The sequence below is a fragment of the Stigmatopora argus genome, chromosome 1 (genome assembly GCF_051989625.1).
Source record: "Stigmatopora argus isolate UIUO_Sarg chromosome 1, RoL_Sarg_1.0, whole genome shotgun sequence".
Classification (NCBI taxonomy): Eukaryota; Metazoa; Chordata; class Actinopteri; order Syngnathiformes; family Syngnathidae; genus Stigmatopora; species Stigmatopora argus.
The window spans coordinates 12,707,965-12,728,160 of NC_135387.1; the positions used below are offsets into that span (position 1 = coordinate 12,707,965).

Here is a 20,196-nt window from a genome sequence, read left to right on the forward strand (position 1 = left end):
TCTTCCTGTCAAAGGAATAAGTAGGGACCCTGGTAAACGTCAAGCGGCATGTATTTTACTTCAGTAGGTGTGTTAGTGTGCATGTGTATATATAAATATATACAATGTCTATGTTGACAGTGTGTTTGTGTGTGTGAATGAGTTATTGTTGTTGTTTATGTCAGCCTGTCATGAAGGTGTCATTTTGCAGATCGAGATAAATAGCTTGCTATCATCCTGCTCACGCCGCGTGAAAGATTGGACAGTCCCTTACGCTGCACTGCACACTGCCACTCAACATCGTGCAAACACTGTCACTGGAAATGGCAAACAGCTTAACTCATTGGCTGCCAATAACGGGGACAAATGTCAAATGTAAATATCAATTGCATTCAATGTATAAAAAGTAACTTATTGAGTGAAGAAAATCCCAGGAAGCAGACAAAAAGACTATAAACATATTAATTAAATTTTTTTCTACGATCTTTAATGTCAGTAGTAATTATATTGCTATGCAAGTAGCCATTAGATTTTATTTAGGGTGATGAAAATAGATACATGAATTTAATTACAATACTTCCATGCACTAGAGCTTAAATTCAGCCCTTTAAGACAGCGGTCTTAAACCGGTCCTCAAAGGGCCGCAGGGGGTGCATGTTTTCATTCAAACTGAACAAGGGGACACCTTTTGCAAGTGCGATCAGTTGATTGCAGCCAGGTGCTACTTATTTTAGAAGACCCCTCATTGGTTAAACTGTCGACACTGGATCGGTTGAAACAAAGACCAGGACCCACTGCGGCCCTTTACGGAATCAGTTTGAGACCCCTGCTTTAAGACCATTAAGCTGTAGTGGTAGTAAAATACTGCCTCAGCACTTGTGACAATTTGGTTAATCTTATGGTTTCCCTTGACAAAAGCGCATCCACCAAGGGAATGAAAAATTCCCCTTGCAAGTAAATGATGCCTGGCAACATTTTAACTCATTATCTGCCATTGATGCCATATCCATCCATTTAAATATTTTACTCTGAATCACTTCCAGCCATTTCATCTTTAGCCACTGGACATGAGTCATGTTATGATGAGCTCTGTGATTGGTGCTTTAAGACCATCAATTCGCAAAGGCGCGATTCCCTCGCATCAGCACTTTCTCTCACACTACATTCATCAGGGCAGATCATTACTTCCTTCCACTCATCTCCTCTTGAGCCTCTGTCGTTCTCTCGCACTATCGCTCAAATGAAAGAGAAACCCTGGTGTGTCTGTGACCGGCCGGTGGCTGAGCCAGAGGTGGAAAGATGAGGAGGAGGAGAGATGAAGGCGGCAATGGCTGATGAAGGCGGCAATGGCTGATGAAGGCGGCAATGGCTGATGAAGGCGGCAATGGCTGATGAATCGGCGTTACAACAGATGAGAAGAAAACTGAAGGACAACCAAAGCAAATTTCCCACTAATAACATTTCAGAATTGAAAGTTTGGATCATTCTCCCACAGTTTCATGCATAATTACACCAAATTAGACCCAACGATGTACCATATTTATTTCTTGCAGACCAGCATGCAGTCTGACTAAAATTCACATTCACACTCAAATTGGGGGTACTTCAAGGGAGAACTCCACCTGTTAGCGGAGATGACCGTTCATGCCCAAATACTTCAGCATTTTGTCAGTGTTTTATTTGGCGCAGTGTAACTAATGGACTGGTTGTCATTATTCTCATTTTAGCCTTAATTACCATTACAGTTAAAATGCAGTTTTAACATTTTGGTGACAAACCTGCAAAAATGTAACATGTAATTCCACCCTCAACACAACTTCTTGAATCCTAACTCGAGGGGTATAGCGAAGAGGACAATCACTACGCTGTGAATATACATTAAAGACTAACTTTCACTTCTAACTTCAAACAATTGGATTGGATTGGATAACTTTATTCATCCCGTATTCGGGAAATTTCATTGTGGCAGTAGCAAGAGGGTGATTAGACAGAACAACAAAGGACAAGTTTGAGGTTTTATTTGTGCTGTTTGAAGTTTTGCATGAAGAATTAGTGAGGAAAAGAATGTGTCCCTTCAGGCAGCTACAGGGGACCACTTCTTCAGAGTTTATTTGGAAATGTTTTTCTTTTTTCTTTTGAAAACACTTGAACTTTGCTTTTATCTTACTGGCAATGGTGATTGTTTTAACTGTAAAGGGGCATCCCATAAAGTCTTCAGAATCCTCGAGAAAGGTGTTATTGCATTACAGCTTGCTATTTCCTTTGCCAAGAGTCAGTGGGACACTCCTGTGGACTAGACTGATGATCAGCCAAGGAACAATCACCGTAAACTAAGTGGGTGTGGAATACGAAACCCATAAGCCAATTTTATGATCCAGCCAGACTATCGTTTGCAGAAAACCATAAAAAGAAAAATAGCGGCTATCTTGTATAATGAAAGAATATACTTTAATAAAATTGTACAGTAAATGTCATTGATTAATTAACGACATGGCAGTAGAACCTTTAACAGCATTGTATCTTGCCCAATGGAGCTTGCAGGATTCCAAAGAATTCCACATTCCAAAATCACTTCATGTCAGGTTAATTGAATACTCTGAAAGTGTTAAATTATTGTTTGTGTGATTCACTGGGGACCAGTCAATTGCATACATGGCTATTTAACATGAATTCATTCATCTTCCATACCGCGCATCCTCGAAAGAATTGTCAGAGCCTATTCCAGCTGACTTCGGGCGAAAGGCAGACTACACCTTAGACTGGTCACCAGTCAGCTGTAGGGCACAGACAAACAACCATACGCACTCAGAATCATACTAGCACCAGTGGAAATTGAGGCAACGCCAGCCCGCACTGAAGTCAGGTGAGTGAACCTCTACACCATCAAGCGTCTTTCCATTCATATACTAAATACTAAATAATGTTTGATACTACAGCACGAACAAAAGAGCATATACTCATGATGAAGGATGAAAGATTTTTTTCTGGAATGTCTATGTCATTAAAAAAAAGAAATTTCAATTAATCTGAACCAAAACATGCATAAAACACTCAGTAGGGATTGAGTGATTTGTGCTTTAATGCAGCCCACAGAGTATTTACAGTGGTGTTCCGCAAGGATTAGTTGTGTGTGAGAGGATTAGTGAAGCTGCATTACTGCTGTGTTATTTAACTCACAACAGCAAAAGACTAAAAATAAAAGCCTCTTAACCACATTTAGGGAACATGAGAGGCCAGGCTTGACAGCTCGATGTTTGTGTCTTTTTTTTTAAAGACACAAGTAGGGAAAAGATGCACACAAACACACACGCATGCACTCGCAGATGTTCTCATCCGCTATACTTTTCATATTTAATCTCTAATCTAGTAATCTGATGAAAATTGCCCCGTGAAGCATATGCTGACTGGCCATAGAAAAACCCGAGTTATACTAGTTAAGGCAAATGTAAGAGTCCAGCATATGTGGTGGGATAGGGAATCACTTTAGCAGACTGGGAAACTCATGTGGAGCAAAGAGGAGTAATTCAAAAAGAGGAAGAAAGAGAGCAATGGCGAAAATGAGTGCGATCTCCAGAGACAGCACATTACCTTCCCTTTCCTCGCTGTCCATCTCCTTCCTCGCATCACCATTGATCAGAGAACATCAGGAAAGTAAAGAGCACGGCATCTGTCACGGCACAACTGCCGAAGTTGCTCTATACTGAGGCCTTTGCCTTTGTTTGCAAAAAACACAATGACCTCATCTTTCCTAAGGTGGAAGCATTGCTGAACCATTGGAATACAGTCATGCCTTGAAATACGAATTACTTGAACGTCATTTGATTCAATTATTTTAAGCTTTGAATTTAGCACAATTTTTAGATAAAGGGTTCAGTATTGCATGGTAAAAAAAAGTACTACCGCAAACAAGGCGTTATAATATATATTCATTCATTTGTTAACTTTCTATACTGCTATGCCTCACGAGGGTCGCAGGGGGTGCTGGAGCTGTGGATACCCTGAATTGGTGGCCAGCCATTCATGCTCACACTCATACCTAGGGGCAATTTAGAGTGTTCCACCAGCCTACCCTGCATGTTTTGGGGATGTAGGCGGAAACCGGAGTATCTGGAGATAATCCATGCAGGCCTGGGGAGAACATGCAAACTAGCACATCTAGCACAAACTACTATCTATCCACATTCTAACCGTTTGCTCCACTGATTACTATTTTGGAACAGTGGTGCTACCTTAAAGCTGCATGAGTGCAATGGAAATACACTTGTAAAGGTTTCCTTCTAATGGATGGCTTTGTATGGCCATGTTTTCAAAGCACCCATATTGAGCTTTTATATAGGATAAGTACAAGAATGCCTCACATTCATTATTTAGAGCTTCAAAGTACTTCTGGAGAACTACAGGGTAAAGTGACTTACATTCTAATCACGGCAACTCGGGGGATAAGATAGCTTTATTGTTGTAACTTTAAAATACAGAAAATATACATTCATGAGGCATTACTGACCAATCCATGACAATAAAAATATTTGGATGCTTTGACGGCAAAGCAGCTCTTTTTTGACACATCTGGTCATTCGCAGCATATCATGAGATGGCATATCAAAATGCTAACAGGAAATCTGAGCAGGAGAAGTACAAAGGAATACAAGCACCACATGGGGAAAGCTCATGCTGTGATATGCTTCCAGTTTGGCTGCAAAGGCAATATTGTTCAAGATGATGCTGTTTTTTCCAATGCTATGAATATAATATACTTACTAAGTCAATTCAATGAGTCTTCTTGAAACAATCAGGAATTATTATTACCTTGTAAATAAGCAATAACCGTAATGATGTTCCTCATCTGTGACAGTTTAGCATATCAAAGTGAATAAAATGGGCTATTGCCTTCATCGAAAATGTGCATTATTAACTATCAATTAGAATTCTGCCTTCAGGTATGAGTGACCTGACTACCAAAGTTTTGAGTGCCGTATAATAATAGTGACTCAATACCTTGCAATGATCTAAACACATTCAAAAATCATTACAACATCGGTCGTGGGTCCATTTGCTATTTTTTTTTAAAGGAACATTCATATTTGAGTTATTAGTATCTGAGGTCAAAGAACATTTTTGCTGATGTTAGCAATGCAGACCCTTTATCTTCTGCATCTATTGTGTCATTTACTCGATTCCTTGGGGTAAATTTGTGACTTTTGGGCACGTATGAAATTAAATGAAAAAAAGAGAACAGAAATTTAAAAAAAAATCCATGCAATGTTTAGCAAAAGGGAAGACCAAAAGGTGAGCAGTGAACAAATGCTTAAATAAAACAGCACTGCACCACCCACCAGGCAAAGACCTCTGGAGGACAAATTAGGAGTGGACTCATAAACAACGAAGCGGCAAGGTTGTATTTGGATAGGAAGAGAAAAGAAAGGGTAGCTGTATACAAAAAAAAAAGTTAATTCTGTATCCCTCCTTCAGCTTAAGTTCATGCTGTGCGACCTGATTGAAATTTCCTGGTTTAATAGCTGTGAAATAGAGGAAAAAGTTGGGACGAATAGGGTAAAAGTACTGCCAATGAGAGGGCAAAATCGGACAGGACTGAAAATATAAGAGTGACAAAAGGAAAATTTGGAAAATCAGCAACATTAGAGCTCTTTTACCTGATCGAAAGGGATATATTACTACATATTACAACCTAGAACAACTCAAGGCATACTTTAATTTCTCTATGTAGCAAGATGGAATCTTAATTTCACACCCTTCAGAAAGCCTTTACGGACTTTGCTGTGTATGGAAGGGTGATTTAAGTGGTGTATCTCAGCACTTGTGCCCATATACTACACTCGTATGCATATAACAACAATCCGGCCTTTGAGTCAGCTCCTGCTTCAGTTTTCTCAGCTCCGGTGTGAAGGGTAAGCCATGAATCACAAGCCTCCAAGCAGGGTTCATCACCTTTCTACGTTCATAGATTAAATTATTTTGTGCTTTTCAAACAAAACATCTAAATAGAGCCATTCCTTTTGGAGGTCGGAATTTAATACTTAGCAAGCAGCCAGTCTGCCTCGCTGACATGAGGAAATCTATTCATACATGAATGTCTATAGAATGTACAAAAGAGACATTACCATTATGAAACACAATGTTCAAAACACAGGTGCTATAAGGACTTGCTGTCTGATGCAGGGACGGCGATATAAATTTTAGAGGCACACTTGATGATCAGCCAATAACAGCATAACCAGATTTACATTAGTGTGTGTGTCACGAAAAGACATCAAACATCCCTGCGAATATTCAATATTTAATAGCCATGTAGAAACAAAAAGACAACTTTTTTCCCTGTTAAAAATCAGTCTGATGGTCGTCCTGACAGATGATTCGTTTGCCCTTTTCACACATGGTTGTTGTTGGATGTAACGCAGAATGCTTTTGGCTGTTTTGATTATGTTCATGTCAAAAATATTGCGTGAGTGCTAAATAGTGCTTTTAGCTGTTTTTGTGTATGTTTTGTTTCATGCGTTAACGCTCAACTGCCCGTCTTCTTTGAAGAAGCACGAGTGCTATCTTTTTTGTTGTTTGTGCTGCTGTGCTCCATTACACCTGTGATCACAGTAATGAATGAAGATGCTCAGCCTTCATTCACTGCAGCTCTAAAATGGGAAGACTCATGTTGAGCCTGATGGCTTCTCTTTCGTCCCAAAAAGCCTGTGGCGTTAGTTGGTAAATTACATAAAGAGGTCATGAGAAATTATGAAGAAACATGAACTACACTTAATGTAGTTGACCAACTGAGATTTTCTCAACTTCGTTTAAGCCATTAGCAGAAGACAGGTTCCGGACAAAAAAGTAAATCTGTGAAAAGGGTTCACTCTAGCCTGATGCCTTGGTATTCGAATATGATTTGTTTCATGTGCAACAACAATCATTCACATCTCCAGTAATTTCTCTCCATTAAAATGATTTGTGTGATATTGGCCAAATGTCGTCTTCCAAATACCATTTTTATAATCTGTCCCCAAACCTTGCAGTGTATTGTACCCAGGATCAATCGATCTTGAACCTCCCCTTGAGTCCCACAACAGAAGTACACTTGTGTCTCTAGCGTTTATGTCTTTGTAGGTGTCGACAAAATTTGCAGATAGCAAATTCTAGTCATGGATCTCAGTTCAATATGTATTATATGCTGTGTTGGCCGAATGAGTCATCATTCCACTATCGTAACCAATGTCATATAAGCAACAATCCAGTTCTAATCTTTCAGGGGTCTATAATATATCTTATATTGTGTGGAATATCATATGAAATAGTCTAATACTCAAAACAAAGCAAGCATCAGGTAATTGATATTTAGTGCAAAGTCATTAAGTGCAGTGTTTAAATGTATAAATATATGAGCCCGCAATCCAACAATTGAAATAACGATAATCCGCCCTATCCTGTAGTGACTGAAGGGATTCAAATGGAAAGGATTTAATATTCGCAGTTTTGTTTCAATTCATTGGAAATTATTCTAATTTGGTTTGTGTGTCCCTTGGTCACTTGGGTCAGCACAAATGAAGAGACGGCCACAGTAAGCTGCTTTGAAATTAGTCATGTTCATTCCAGTACCCTGCCGAACTAGCTCAAAGTTAAACATTAACAAATGCAATTGAATAAGTCCCCCATCTTGTTTTGACCATCAAATCGGCTGTGAATCTTACCAAGTTCTTGAATCTTTGTCAGCACTAAAATTTCACATACATAATTTTCAGTTTGAAATTTTTAGCAAGCCATATCATTGAATCTCGGTTTGTAAACTTAAATGTGGAGGAGCCTTTGAAGAGGCCTGACAGCCTGCCTCCACATATCATATTAGAGAGCCTCAACTACAACCCAATGCATGGAGAGCTGTGTGCATGCGTGAGTTCTTCCATACGTGCTCGCTCAAGAAGACCCTGCCAATGTGAATGACTGGGCAGTCATTTGAGAGAGAGTGGTTTTTGAATTTGTACTCCTTGTAAATTCAGAAAAGGTGCCGTACAGAGGAAATGAACCGCTTTCAGTGGCGTTATGTGGAGATTGCCATCGAGAGATATCGAATCAATGAGCAGACAGTGTGTAGAAAAGCGATCAGCATAATCGCTGGTCTGTATTTCCTTAAAGTCCGAGGCAAGCTTTTTTTAAGAGAAAGATCCAACTGAGACCGAATGGAAGCTTTAATTTGACTTATAATTGAAGGCTGTCTGCAGGATATCTGTGATCTATAGCCCTGAAGCAAAGCCTACTCATTTACTTGAAGATGATATTGTACTACTGGTGGTGGTCAAGGTGTGTGGCTTCCAGTTTTTTGATTTTTCTCAACTGCTTTAAATGGTTGAAAAGTGACTAGTAGATATTGAATAGCTGAATACACACTTGTAATATCCCCTTATCTATTGTTCCTGAATTAGTGCATATGTAGTTCACTTTTTGGAATTATAAATTTTAATACAGAATTTCAGCCACCTGATGGTGTTCACTCACCTGATTTCCGCTGGTGGCAGTATGATTGTTAGTACCAATAGTTGTCTGTCTTGCTGTGTGCCCTATGGCTGACTAGCGGTCAGTCTAGGGTGTAGTTTGCCTTTCGCACAAAGTCAAGGTTCGATCCCAGGTTGGTCCTCACTGTATGGAGTTTGCATGTTCTCCACTGGCTTGCATGGGTTTTCTACGGGTACTCTGGTTACCCAAAATTATGCAAGACAGGCTGGATGAACACTCTCAATTGCCCAAATGTATGAGTGTCAGCGTGGATGGTTGTCCATCCCCTTGTGTCCTTGGATTGACTGGGCACCTGTTAGCTGCAATTGGTTCCAGCACCCTTCATGACCCTTGTGAGGATAAGTGGTTCAGAAAATGAATGAGTTTCCAACAATAAACTCTTTTGATTTAAAATGTGTGAACTGAATGAATTAAACTTTGAACAAACTCCTATTAAAAAAAGGAATGTTTTCCTCTAATCAAGTATGTATGTGTAGCAAGTACACCTGAGCTTGTAAACAAAAAACACAAATGCTCAGTAAATGTCGCCTTCCAAAGAAATTCCAAAACGTGTCAGTTTTTATTTGTTGATATGATTGCATCATGTTCATCTTTTGTAAAATGGTAATAAACAATATCCTGATACCTCGCTATTGCAGAATGTTGCCTACTGGCCGTGAAAAATGCAATAAGGCTAAATTTAACAAGTTAATGATGTGTGCGAGTAACAATGTATGCATATTGCACGTTGTCGCATCAACCTTGGCGTGACCTCAGAGACCGTCTTCAGTAATTATCTGGTTACATGTTTGTTTCCCCCCATGCGACAAGCCGTAAATGGATACTGCAAATCCCTGATGACAACTTGCTGGACAATCAATCATTAATTAAAAGCAGCAGTGAGACACAACACACCTTCACACAGCCAGCTGGTGTTAAACCACAATACTGACATCAGCGTTATTGCCGCTATTTATTACAGCCATCAAGGAAGTGTGTTGTACATTGGGACAAAGACAGAGCGACTCCATTCGTGGTAAAGAGCACATTTCCTTCCTCTGCCCAAGTAGAAAATGACGCCTGGCAGCTGGAGAACATTGGCGGTAATCTTTTGTGCCAACAACACTCATAAAGTCAGAGTTATAGCCATTTCCACACTTGCCCATGTAAACTTCTAGAAAACAACAACCATACCCTCTCTTAGTCACACAATTTGTCGAGGGGAAATCTTAATTCCAGCAGGTATTCAAATAATTAGCTTTTGTGACAATTAAATGCAACAAAGACAACCAGTTCAGATGAAGGGCAGCCTGTGCAAACCCCGATCACCACACGAGAGCCAAAGGCAGAGCTTAACATTTTCAAGCCATCACTCTCAATCTTCTAAGGTCAAACTAAACATACAGTAAAGCCCACGTTAATAACTTTCTGCTCTTCTCCCCAGGTGATGGTGTCATTGCTTATTAGTCACTTGGTCTGACTTTCTTTGGGTCTGCTTGTGTTCTTAGGTTTGGTGAGACAAGAAGAGCAATTTCAACTTTGCGTTTTCCTGCTAAGTGATTGCATTAGTAATAAAAGCACGAAAGGTTCAAACCTGCTGGCATGCTGCGTGGACTGATGGGAAAATTAAGCTAGTGTGACAGTCCTGCTGCGCAAACTTCTTTTGTTTGACGGTGCTATTCAGGCCTTTTGTTTTGTAAATTGAGGTTTTATAAGGAACTCGTTTTTGTCATTTATCTTAATCAACACGATTTAGATGTATAAGATGTAATATTTGTTCTTTTTCAACCAAATTCTATTGCAATGCAAACCGCTACCATATTTTTTTCTGATAGACCCCTCATTGGCTATAATGGACAAATGCCATCAATGACAGTGAAGAAGTTGGAGACCATCAGAATTTACAACACCTTACAGGATTTGGATATATTGCTCAGTCGGCGACAGGAAGTAAAGGAACATATGCTGAAAATAATGGCGACATTTTGTCACATTTAGCATCAATCGATCTTTAAAATGCGGTACCTCAGAACCAAAATTTATTCAGTCAATGAAGAACTCAGATATAATCCTATCATTCAGAAATGACAGAAAAGAACAATACAGCAAGGTCATTTTCACGAGCACACAGGTGATCACGGTGGACCTGAGGGGGGGGGATGATATCCAGCCCTCACATGAGAAATAAAATGGAGAGGAGTAATAGGCCTGTGGGCTCAATTATACTTGTGACTCAGCCACTTGGTCCACACGGGAGCGATATCATGCAATAGAGCATTTCAAAAGCGTAAGACTCATTGCTCTGTCTGAGTCGCAACCGGCAGGCATTTTCCACACTCATCCTCCCCTGATGGGACTGCAACAAGGAGAAAGCCCCTTACTCGACGACCTATTTTGTTAGGGTTACTCATATGCCTCCTCCCAGTTTATTGGACAATTTTAAGAAGGTGCTTCCTGGAGAGATGCCTTGGAGGTCTCATACAGGTATAACGGGTATAAAGTCTGCTTTATTGCTCCAATTTTTAGATTAAAAAAAGAAGTTCTATAGCTTAGTGGACATATTCAGTAGTCAGATGCACAGCTGCAAAGAATGGAGAGTCGTTTTCTTTTCTTTTTTGTGCTTACAGGCACCTAGATTCATGTAATGTCAGGCCCAGGGTTAGCCAGGTGGGTGGATGCGGCTGTCACCCAATTACATTTCTAGCACCAAACAGGTGGAGCAGCAACATGTGCCAGGAATCATCTTCACTGACCTACTTAAGCCAGCCAGCGCTCGGCCAGGTCGCTGGATCATCTCTAGCAGTTCATTGTCAGTCCCTTCTTGCGTTATTTCTTGTTCTTGTTGCCTGATTTCTGACCTCTTGTTTTTGCCCTAGGACAACGTTTACGCCCGCACCTCTTGTACCTTTGCCTCATACGGACCTCCCGGCTCTGGAATTTTTTTGTCTCCTTCACCCAGGCTCACTAAGTCTCAATAAAGATATATATTCACCGTCAGGGTTGTCAGTCTTGCCGGCTTCAGGGCCTTCCGCTCACGGCCATAATATATTCAAAGCGAAAGAATGCAAGTAAGTCAAGTTTGTAAAATAATTATTGCACTAGTATTACTATACTATACTATAAAGGAATCTTACCTGTGTGGCTCCTGTGTGCATGAGTGAGAGTTGCCAGACAAAGTGACAGCAGTAGGCTCCACACACCGACTCCGCACATACAAGGGCCCCGCTCCCGCATTCTGCCAGAAAACAATAGGGGGGAGAATGCATGCATACATTATTAAAGAATATACACAATTCGTGTGACATGAAAATGTCATAATGGCAGGTTAACCCCCTTCCCCTTTTCTGCCAGCGTAAAGCATACATGCATAAATCATGAACACTTGCAAGAAAACATTACAACAAAACCGGCCCAACAGGCATTCTCAAGCCCTCTGAAGTACCTCGCCATTTCAGCAGAAAGGAAAAAAGGTTCACGCACGGAAAAAGATTGTTTCCTGGCTAAATGTTAACATGGCAGCAGAGGTTGAGAGAGAATATTGGATGAGGAAAACGAAACAAAGAGATAAGGGTGAAGGAAAGGGATTTAAGAGAAATAATTCTTCCATTTTGTGTTTTCCTTGCCAACTGCAACACAGTGTCAGCATTGAAAACAGAAATGAGCCAAGTTCAGTTGTGTTAATACAGTAGCAGTGTCAGTGTATGTGTAAATCTGGGTGACTGCAAATAGTTGGCATCTATTAAATGAAAAGACCTGTCAATCCAAACCGAACCGATTTCACAGCGTTCGTAGCTCTGCTGAGAAAACACAAGTGGCAAAAAGACATATGATTAAAAACCAAATAAACCAATCATATTTTATGCATGACTGAGGTTTGATTAATAATGAATCACTTGGCCTTATTGCATTCAGGGAGAAGAGGCTTATTCCGTCCATATGCACCATGCTGTAAGTTAAAAATAGCCAAATTGCAGAAGGTCTTTACTTAGAGTTGTTGAGCAATGTCGCATAAAACTCAAGCCCTTTCTGACAGTGAAAAAAATATGCACACAACAGAGAAACAAACTTCATTCATAAACTCAGGAAACCCTTTTTTTTGTCTTTAAGCTTGTTTCAGAAGAAATCATTAATGGAGGTTGACCAAGAAAATGGGTGTGGGCTATTTCACCCATTAGTGACAGAAAATAAACTGCATAAATGTTTGATGAAATTAACTGTGAAATCAGTGTTAGCGTGCTTTGCCTGGATCTGAGAGCATGTTCAACAAAATAGAATTTAAAAATTAATTTAAACTACTATGAATGCCAAAAATGGTTATCTCTCTCTGCTTCCTAGATTCAGACTTTATAACATGAAACACAACAATGACGGACAACCACCCACACCCACCCACACACACACACAGGGGCAATTTAGAGTGTGAGTTTTTGCAATGTGGGAGGAAATCGGAGTACCTGGAGAAAACCCAACATGAACATGCAAACTCCACAAAGTGAAAACCGACCTTAGATCGAACCCCCATCCCAGAACTGTGAGGCCGCCGCGCTAACCCTGCACAGGGGGGTTTTGTATTCATTTTAATTTGTCAACCAATCCCAATCTTTCCAGGCTTTATGTCTGCAAGTAATATTCTGAGGAAATGTGCATGTGTTTCAGTTAAGCCTTGGCTTGACTTTTAAGCTGGGAGTGTGAGTCATATGGCTGGAGAAGCTGCAGAGCCAGACAGGCTGAGCCAAGGATTTCACAGGCTAAAGGCCATCACACAAACATGGAACAATGTGCAGGTATGTTTTATTGACACATTTGTTGTCCTATCCACCCACACCTTCTTGCGCTCATTTAAGCTCTGCTGGTCAACAACCAAACAAGCATCCTCACAATTTTTTTCATCCAAGCATAGCATAGTGTGCAATAAAGCAGGAGCATTTAATAATGACCAATTGTCTGGCTTGGTGATGAGTAATGGTCACAGAAAAGAACAAGGATGGGAGAAAGGAAAGCAAGTTTGCCCAAGAGTGCTGGGCATTATGATGATACACAGAGCCAAAACTATGGTATATTATTTAATTGTGAATCCTTCCTTTTTAAAATACATTTTACTCAACTCTACTCATATTTCTTAAATCAATTAAATGAACTAGGGAACTAGAAGTCTTTAATACAGCAAAGCAGGGCTATGATGAATCACTCCACAACGCGCACACGGTGCAGAAATAAAAAAAGGAGACAATTGCTGCAACCCTCTCACTTCAAATGGATTGGAATTCGGACATGTAATACTCCTAATGGCAAGGAATGAATTCATGATTTAATTTTTAACTTTAGGTGGTGAACATATAACCAAAAATACAGCATTGGGAAAGAATCAGACACATAATTATGTGAAATTAAAAGGAAGTGACCCAGAAATACTTCATAATTAAGTGGAAGTGGCCTGAAATTGAACGGGAAATGACCCAGAAATGCCCCCGAATCAACAGGCAGTGACCTATGGGAGTTTGTAGATTAGCATAAAAGTATCTTCACACAATTTCTTGAGGAATTGCCTTTTCTCATTGACTAGAATGACTTTTGCATTTTATTAGTTTTTTCACCATAAAATAATCAGAAAGACACTATCTTGGCATAATGTTATCATGAAATGAAATGGCCAATATGGTAATTTTAAAAATTCTATATTGCCCAGCACTAATGTGAACAGATATAGATCACACTCACATTCTACCACTTGAATTTAAGGGCACATCGACTTTTAAACCTGTGAGGTAAAATATGCAAATCATTCTTCCATTATTCTTCCAAACCACTTATCCTCCCTCATGAGGTTAACGGGGATGTTGGAACCTATCCCAGCCAACTGCATATCAATAATATTATTGTTTAATCACTGTTTATAGCAGCAGGTATTGGAAATTTCCTGTGTAGCTTTGTCAGGTATTCCTCAAAGATGTCATATTGAGAAATCTTCCCATCTTGATGATTCCTGCCAACGAAAATGTTGGCAATAAAGCAGCGGTGAATCTTCCAAGCCTCCTGCATGATGTTGCTTTCATTAATCGAACTCCAAGGAGCAAAAGAGAAAGGAAGAGCGAGAGATAGTTGGTGAAAAAGTGGCAGTCTCTGATGAGTTGTGCAGTCTGTTCCATTTCTTTAATTAGTCCCGTTGGAATGCGCACCCCACTCCACAGGCATAGTCAGCCTCCCCTTTTTTCTCCGCTCTGTATTTGAGCGTGTGCGTCGTGAGCGTGCGTGTTTGTGTGCGTCCACACTAAACCCAGACCGGCATCCCGCGGGCAAGTTTGAGTTCCCAAAGGTCTGATAGAAAATGTAGCGGAAATACATTAACATTCAAGGGGTAGCCACATCCCTCAAGACCAGTTATACCAGTAATTATGAGTAAAAGATTTTGGAAACTAAAACAAAAAACATTAATTTTGTTTTAGGGACCTGAAACTATTTACTAATTTGACCACAAAATAATGTGTCTCCTTGAAATCAATGACATCACCTGATCAACAAGTTCAATTACTTACACAGTCACGCTCATTACTCAAAACCTGTATATCAAATAAAATGGTCGGTCTCGTTTTATGTTTTATTTTAAATATGAAAAAGAAATAATTACCTAACAGAATGTAGAGTCTTACACTGTTTTACTTTGTCGCCTCAATGGACATTATCCTAATCCTTCTGGTATATGGCTCAAGCACCAAGAGTCCGTATAATAGGGCTCCGTGGATATGCATGAGGGTTAAAACGCCTCAGTGAGCTGCAATAATATTAGCCATTCTTCTGAGTAATATTACATGTCCCTCTTCTTTTCAAGGCACCACTGCATTTTTTTCATGTCGTAAACTTGATGGTAAATCAGAAAGAGCCTTTCGAGATTTATCCGCCATGAAAGCATGTCATCAGTAACAAGCCGGAGGGGGCATTTTCACTTAAGTAAAATCTAAATATTTCTGGCTTTCAGTCCTCTCTTTCTCAACATCAAAATTCGTGAGAAGAAAATAAATAGGTAAAAAAGGGCACCTCAGAATGTAAGATCACAGGTATTCATTTTTTCTTTCATTCGGCGCAACCACACAAGGGTTGTGGGGGCTGCTGGAGCCGGTACTCGGACGTTTCGTCGAAAGACGTTTGGTCCCCGGACGTTTGGTCGACCGGACGTTTGGTCGACCGGACGTTTGGTCGACCGGACGTTTGGTCGACCGGACGTTTGGTCGACCGGACGTTTGGTCGACTGGACGTTTGGTAGAACGGACGTTTGGTAGAACGGACGTTTGGTAGAACGGACGTTTGGTCGCCGGGTTGTTACTGTTGAAACCAGCTCTCAAAATTATAATCATGAGAGAGAGAGAGTGAGTTTAATATCTAAATATCTAATATCAAAATATCAACAGTAAACTCTCTATCATAATTTGACAGAGAGCGAACCCGGCGACCAAACGTCCGTTCTACCAAACGTCCGTTCTACCAAACGTCCAGTCGACCAAACGTCCGGTCGACCAAACGTCCGGTCGACCAAACGTCCGGGGACCAAACGTCCGAGGACCAAACGTCTTTTGACGAAACGTCCGGTCACGCTGGAGCCTATCCCAGCAGACTTTGGGCAAAAGGCAGACTACACCCTATACTGCTCGCCAGTCAGCCATAGGGCACTCAGAGAGACAGACAACCATTCACACTTACATTCATATCACCACCAGCGGGAATCGAGCATGTGCCTCCCAAGTCAGATCCCTACACCATCAGGCAGCTCAAGATCACAGGTATAAATCTCATTACCCTTTTTATGGAATAGCAAAAGGATTCCCCCAGGTAACAGTTGGCAAAGGTCGACATGATGCACACGGTAACTATGCTGTTAAAAAAGTGAATCTATTCATTAAAAACAATGAGTGCAGCTCTGATATAAAGATACTGTGTAGTACTTTTTTATAGAAACCAAGCAGAAGTCACTGAACCTCTATCCCTGGCATTTGGTTCTGAGGAAAGTGTGAAAAGCGTATCTATTGATGTGCATTTGTTATCGGTAGGTAATGTCATAAAATCCAAGAAAATGGTGCCAATGAAACTTAATTAGCGAAGTAAAAATGTTGGCTGAGAAAAGATCTTTTGATGTCAAATATGTTGTTTTTTTCTGGGTTGTTTTGCACGTGCTCATCATTTGTGTATATAGCGGTGCATTTTCTGTGTATTTTTTTTTAAATCTTTATAGTCAACTATGTGTTGTACATAGATTGGTGAATAAATCTTTTGGGCAACTCAGCTGTATTTAATTATTCAAGTAGAAAAACACTAAAATAAAAAACTGTGCCAGGTAGACAGGAGTGATGGGTCTCTAATGGATATTTTTGTATGATTGAAGAATGATTGTAATGTGCATTTTTACAATGTGTGAAAGTCACCACACGCGTTGCCAATACTCTCAAGCATTCCAATAACACACCACTTCACCGACGGCCAATCAGTGCAAAAAGTATTCAAATTAGAACCAGTCAACTGCATGTTAATTAGAAACTGCACGTCTTCACAAGAGCCCCAAAAGGACCAACTAAAATAGCTTGGAAATTTTCTTTTGGGGCGCTTTCAAAGCAAATTGATGTGCAAACCTGGTAAAAGAGCATCCACTGTTATTAAAAATAATGTAATATTCTGTGTATTCATTGGATATATTGAAAGGAACTGTGGTTGCTCAAATGCAGCCAAACTAATTGGAACCTCAAGAGAGTTCTATGGGTTCCCAAGTACAGCCAGCAGCGCGCGTGTGCACGTGCGAGTGTCGGTGTGTGTTTGTGTGCAATTTTGAGTGGTTCAAGTGTGTATTACCTAATGAAATCCATAACTCCAAGTGGCTTGTAGACAAACCCAGTGGCTCTAAATGAAACCTCCAATTGAACACGATTTTGAGAATTCTGCCGTGTGTACGTATGCACTCACATTCTCTCATTAAATCAGGAAATTTCTGTGACTCCAGCAAAATACGCATCACAGACCTGACATTCCCCTCTTTCAAATGAGCCTTTGCCTTTTTCTGTCATACATGCACATCCTCAACATGCCTCCCAACACATCCCGAAAGCTTGATCCAACCCAAGAGTGTCATACTCTATCCATCTCCCTCTCCCCTCACTCTGTCTCTCATTCTCTCGCTTCGCATTGCTCTGTCGCTTGCTTTGCTAACCTGGAGACCTTGTTTCACCTCAAGGTACAATCCCGACGTCACTATGAATCCATCGTTTGTGAGGCCCCTAAAACTTCCTCGGGTCAAACAGACAGTACAAATGAGAGTACGGCTGCTGACAGTGCAGATCCAGGTGGTAAATGCAGTTCTTTAGACTGAGCTCAACACCATCTAACAATGCAAAAATAACATGTAACCCATTACATGCGGGCTCCTGCTACACATATAAGTATATATAACTGTATTTTCAACCTTGTTCTGAAGCAATAACTTACACTATTAACCAAATAATACCATCCAAATGTCAAATATGGAACTTGAGGAATATGAAACCAAGATGTAAAACACAATGTGGGATTTAGACCATGTCAAGCATGGAGAACATGAACAACATTTTCAGTCGGAGGACCAGGTTGTTTTAATTTAAATTCTCTCCATGTAAACTGAGCACAAAATCTGAATTGAATTAAAAGAGGGATGGGATTGTTTGGGGTAGGTGACATATGAGACTTTGAGAATCTAAATGCAAATTTGTGGTGTAGATGGGCAACACTGAAGTAAGAAAACAGGGTCATAAAATGCAGGGTGAGATATTTGTATATCTTTGCCAAGGAGACAGATACATTTTGTTTAAAAAAAGGTAAAATAATAATCTATTCATTAAGTAAAAGAATTCAGGAGGAACTGTGCTTTCTGCCCTCATGAACAGTTTTTTTTACACATCACCCATTCACCTTGTAACCAGTTTAAGAATGTTATCGAGAAGTGTTTTCTAAACTCTATCACAATGCCCACAACATGAAGACAATAATTGATTGCGAATCTCATGAGGCAAAGGCTGCTTCAGCAGCAAGACATGAGTGAGCTCAATAAAATGAGTTTGTCACTTCAGTGAATGTGCCTTCTACTTCTTAAAGGGCCCCTTTTGATTAGTGAGTGAGGTAAAGTGTAATTTTTTTTTTTTTAAGAATATAACAGGATTTTGATGCCCACAAAATCAAAGTGGGAGGAGAGCAGGGACATCTATGCTGTCACGGGAAAACAGAATTTTTAGAGAAGCGACTGAAACAGCCCTTTGATAGAAATATATGTATTTAATGATAAATTGCATGCAAGCAGACAGTTTGAACACAACCAGGTTGGGCTGCTAGAAAGTGCCCAACTATTTTGGGCAAAACTGGAATCCTCCAGACACATCATTTGTCCGTATGTGATACGATATTTTGGAGAGGAGAGAAAAATGTGCATGTTTTTTTTTTGCTTTCACACGAAAGTTTACATGATGTCGTAATCAACAGAATAGATATTAAACAGCATTTTTTACATAGACGCAAATAAAGACAGCTTTTCCTTTACTCCAAATGAAAATACATATGTATACACTCCACATCAGTGACATCATTAGCAACTGGTGACATCAAACTTTACTTTTATCATATGAAATTCAATTTGAAATTATCTGAAGCCATGCACAAAGAACACCAAGCACCAGAGGCTCAGACTTACAGCGCTGTAAGTAAATGCTAAGCACTAAAGACACATCCCAGCAGAACAGCACACTGAAAGTAACACCTGCCACTGAGTTGCACGCACACTTAATGGTCAGCCCTCCCACAGAAAGTGGCACACAATCTGAATAATAAACATTTGCCTTCCGTGTGTGCGGGTTGAGGAGGCCAGTCAGTGTCTTTCCTTAAGCTTCGTGTAGACAGAAATTCAGATGAAAGGAATGGGACTGGATAAAAGTAGGAGGTGAAAGGAGAGGTAAAGATGACTTCGGAAAAGCCCTGTAGAAAGTTTTTATTTTAATGAAGGCTAAGAATGGAACGGAGGCCAGGTGAAATGGGACTGGCTGTTCTTTGCTTCCATCCTTTTCTTTGCTCATTTCCTCTCGGGCAAGATTATCTGACGACTAACATAGTGATCAGAACAGGACATTGCTCTAATAGCCGTGGCCTTTTTCTCATCTTGTTCAGTAACTTTCCCTAACACCGCCTGTTAAGACCCATTTCCTTGCCCTAAATGCATAATTTTGTAAATGAAGCATCTGCTTGGGTGGTCTCACTAGGCTCTTTTTTGCATCTGGCTGGAGCTCACACACATGAAATCACACACGCCATTCAAAAATAGTTAGACTCTGCATTGCTAACGCTTTGGAGGGAAATGGCAGCTTTCATTAAAAATGCTCAATCCCATAATAGGATGATCTTATTTTTATTATTATACATCCATATACTTCTCATTGTGATCAACGGTCAATCGCAAGGCACATTTAGACAAACAGTCCCATTCTATTCAGACCTCATTGATTTAGAGATCTAAATTCTGATTATTTTGTAACTAAAAATTTGATACACGGTCGATTGGTCGCCGGTCTTTTGGTCGCCCGGAAGGTAAGTGATAATTACCATTTAAATCGTTGCTCAAATTCCCTAAATACAAACTGCGAATTACTATTTAGTCATACTTAATGCCCTAGTAATTATTAGGCTAAAGAAAAGCTCCAAATTTCCCGGACTTTTATTGTTTTTTGTTGG

At 40.1% G+C, this 20,196-nt stretch overlaps 1 protein-coding gene across 1 annotated transcript in view; it reads right to left on the reverse strand.

Annotated features, from left to right (window-relative positions):
* Positions 1-20,196, reverse strand: part of LOC144075728 (chemokine-like protein TAFA-2) — a 51,590-nt gene that overhangs the window by 13,517 nt on the left and 17,877 nt on the right. Inside the window, exon 2 of the mRNA XM_077603069.1 lies at positions 11,607-11,707. Coding sequence (XP_077459195.1) covers positions 11,607-11,706 — 100 coding nt within the window. The 5' untranslated portion in view covers position 11,707. The remainder of the gene's footprint in view (positions 1-11,606; positions 11,708-20,196) is intronic.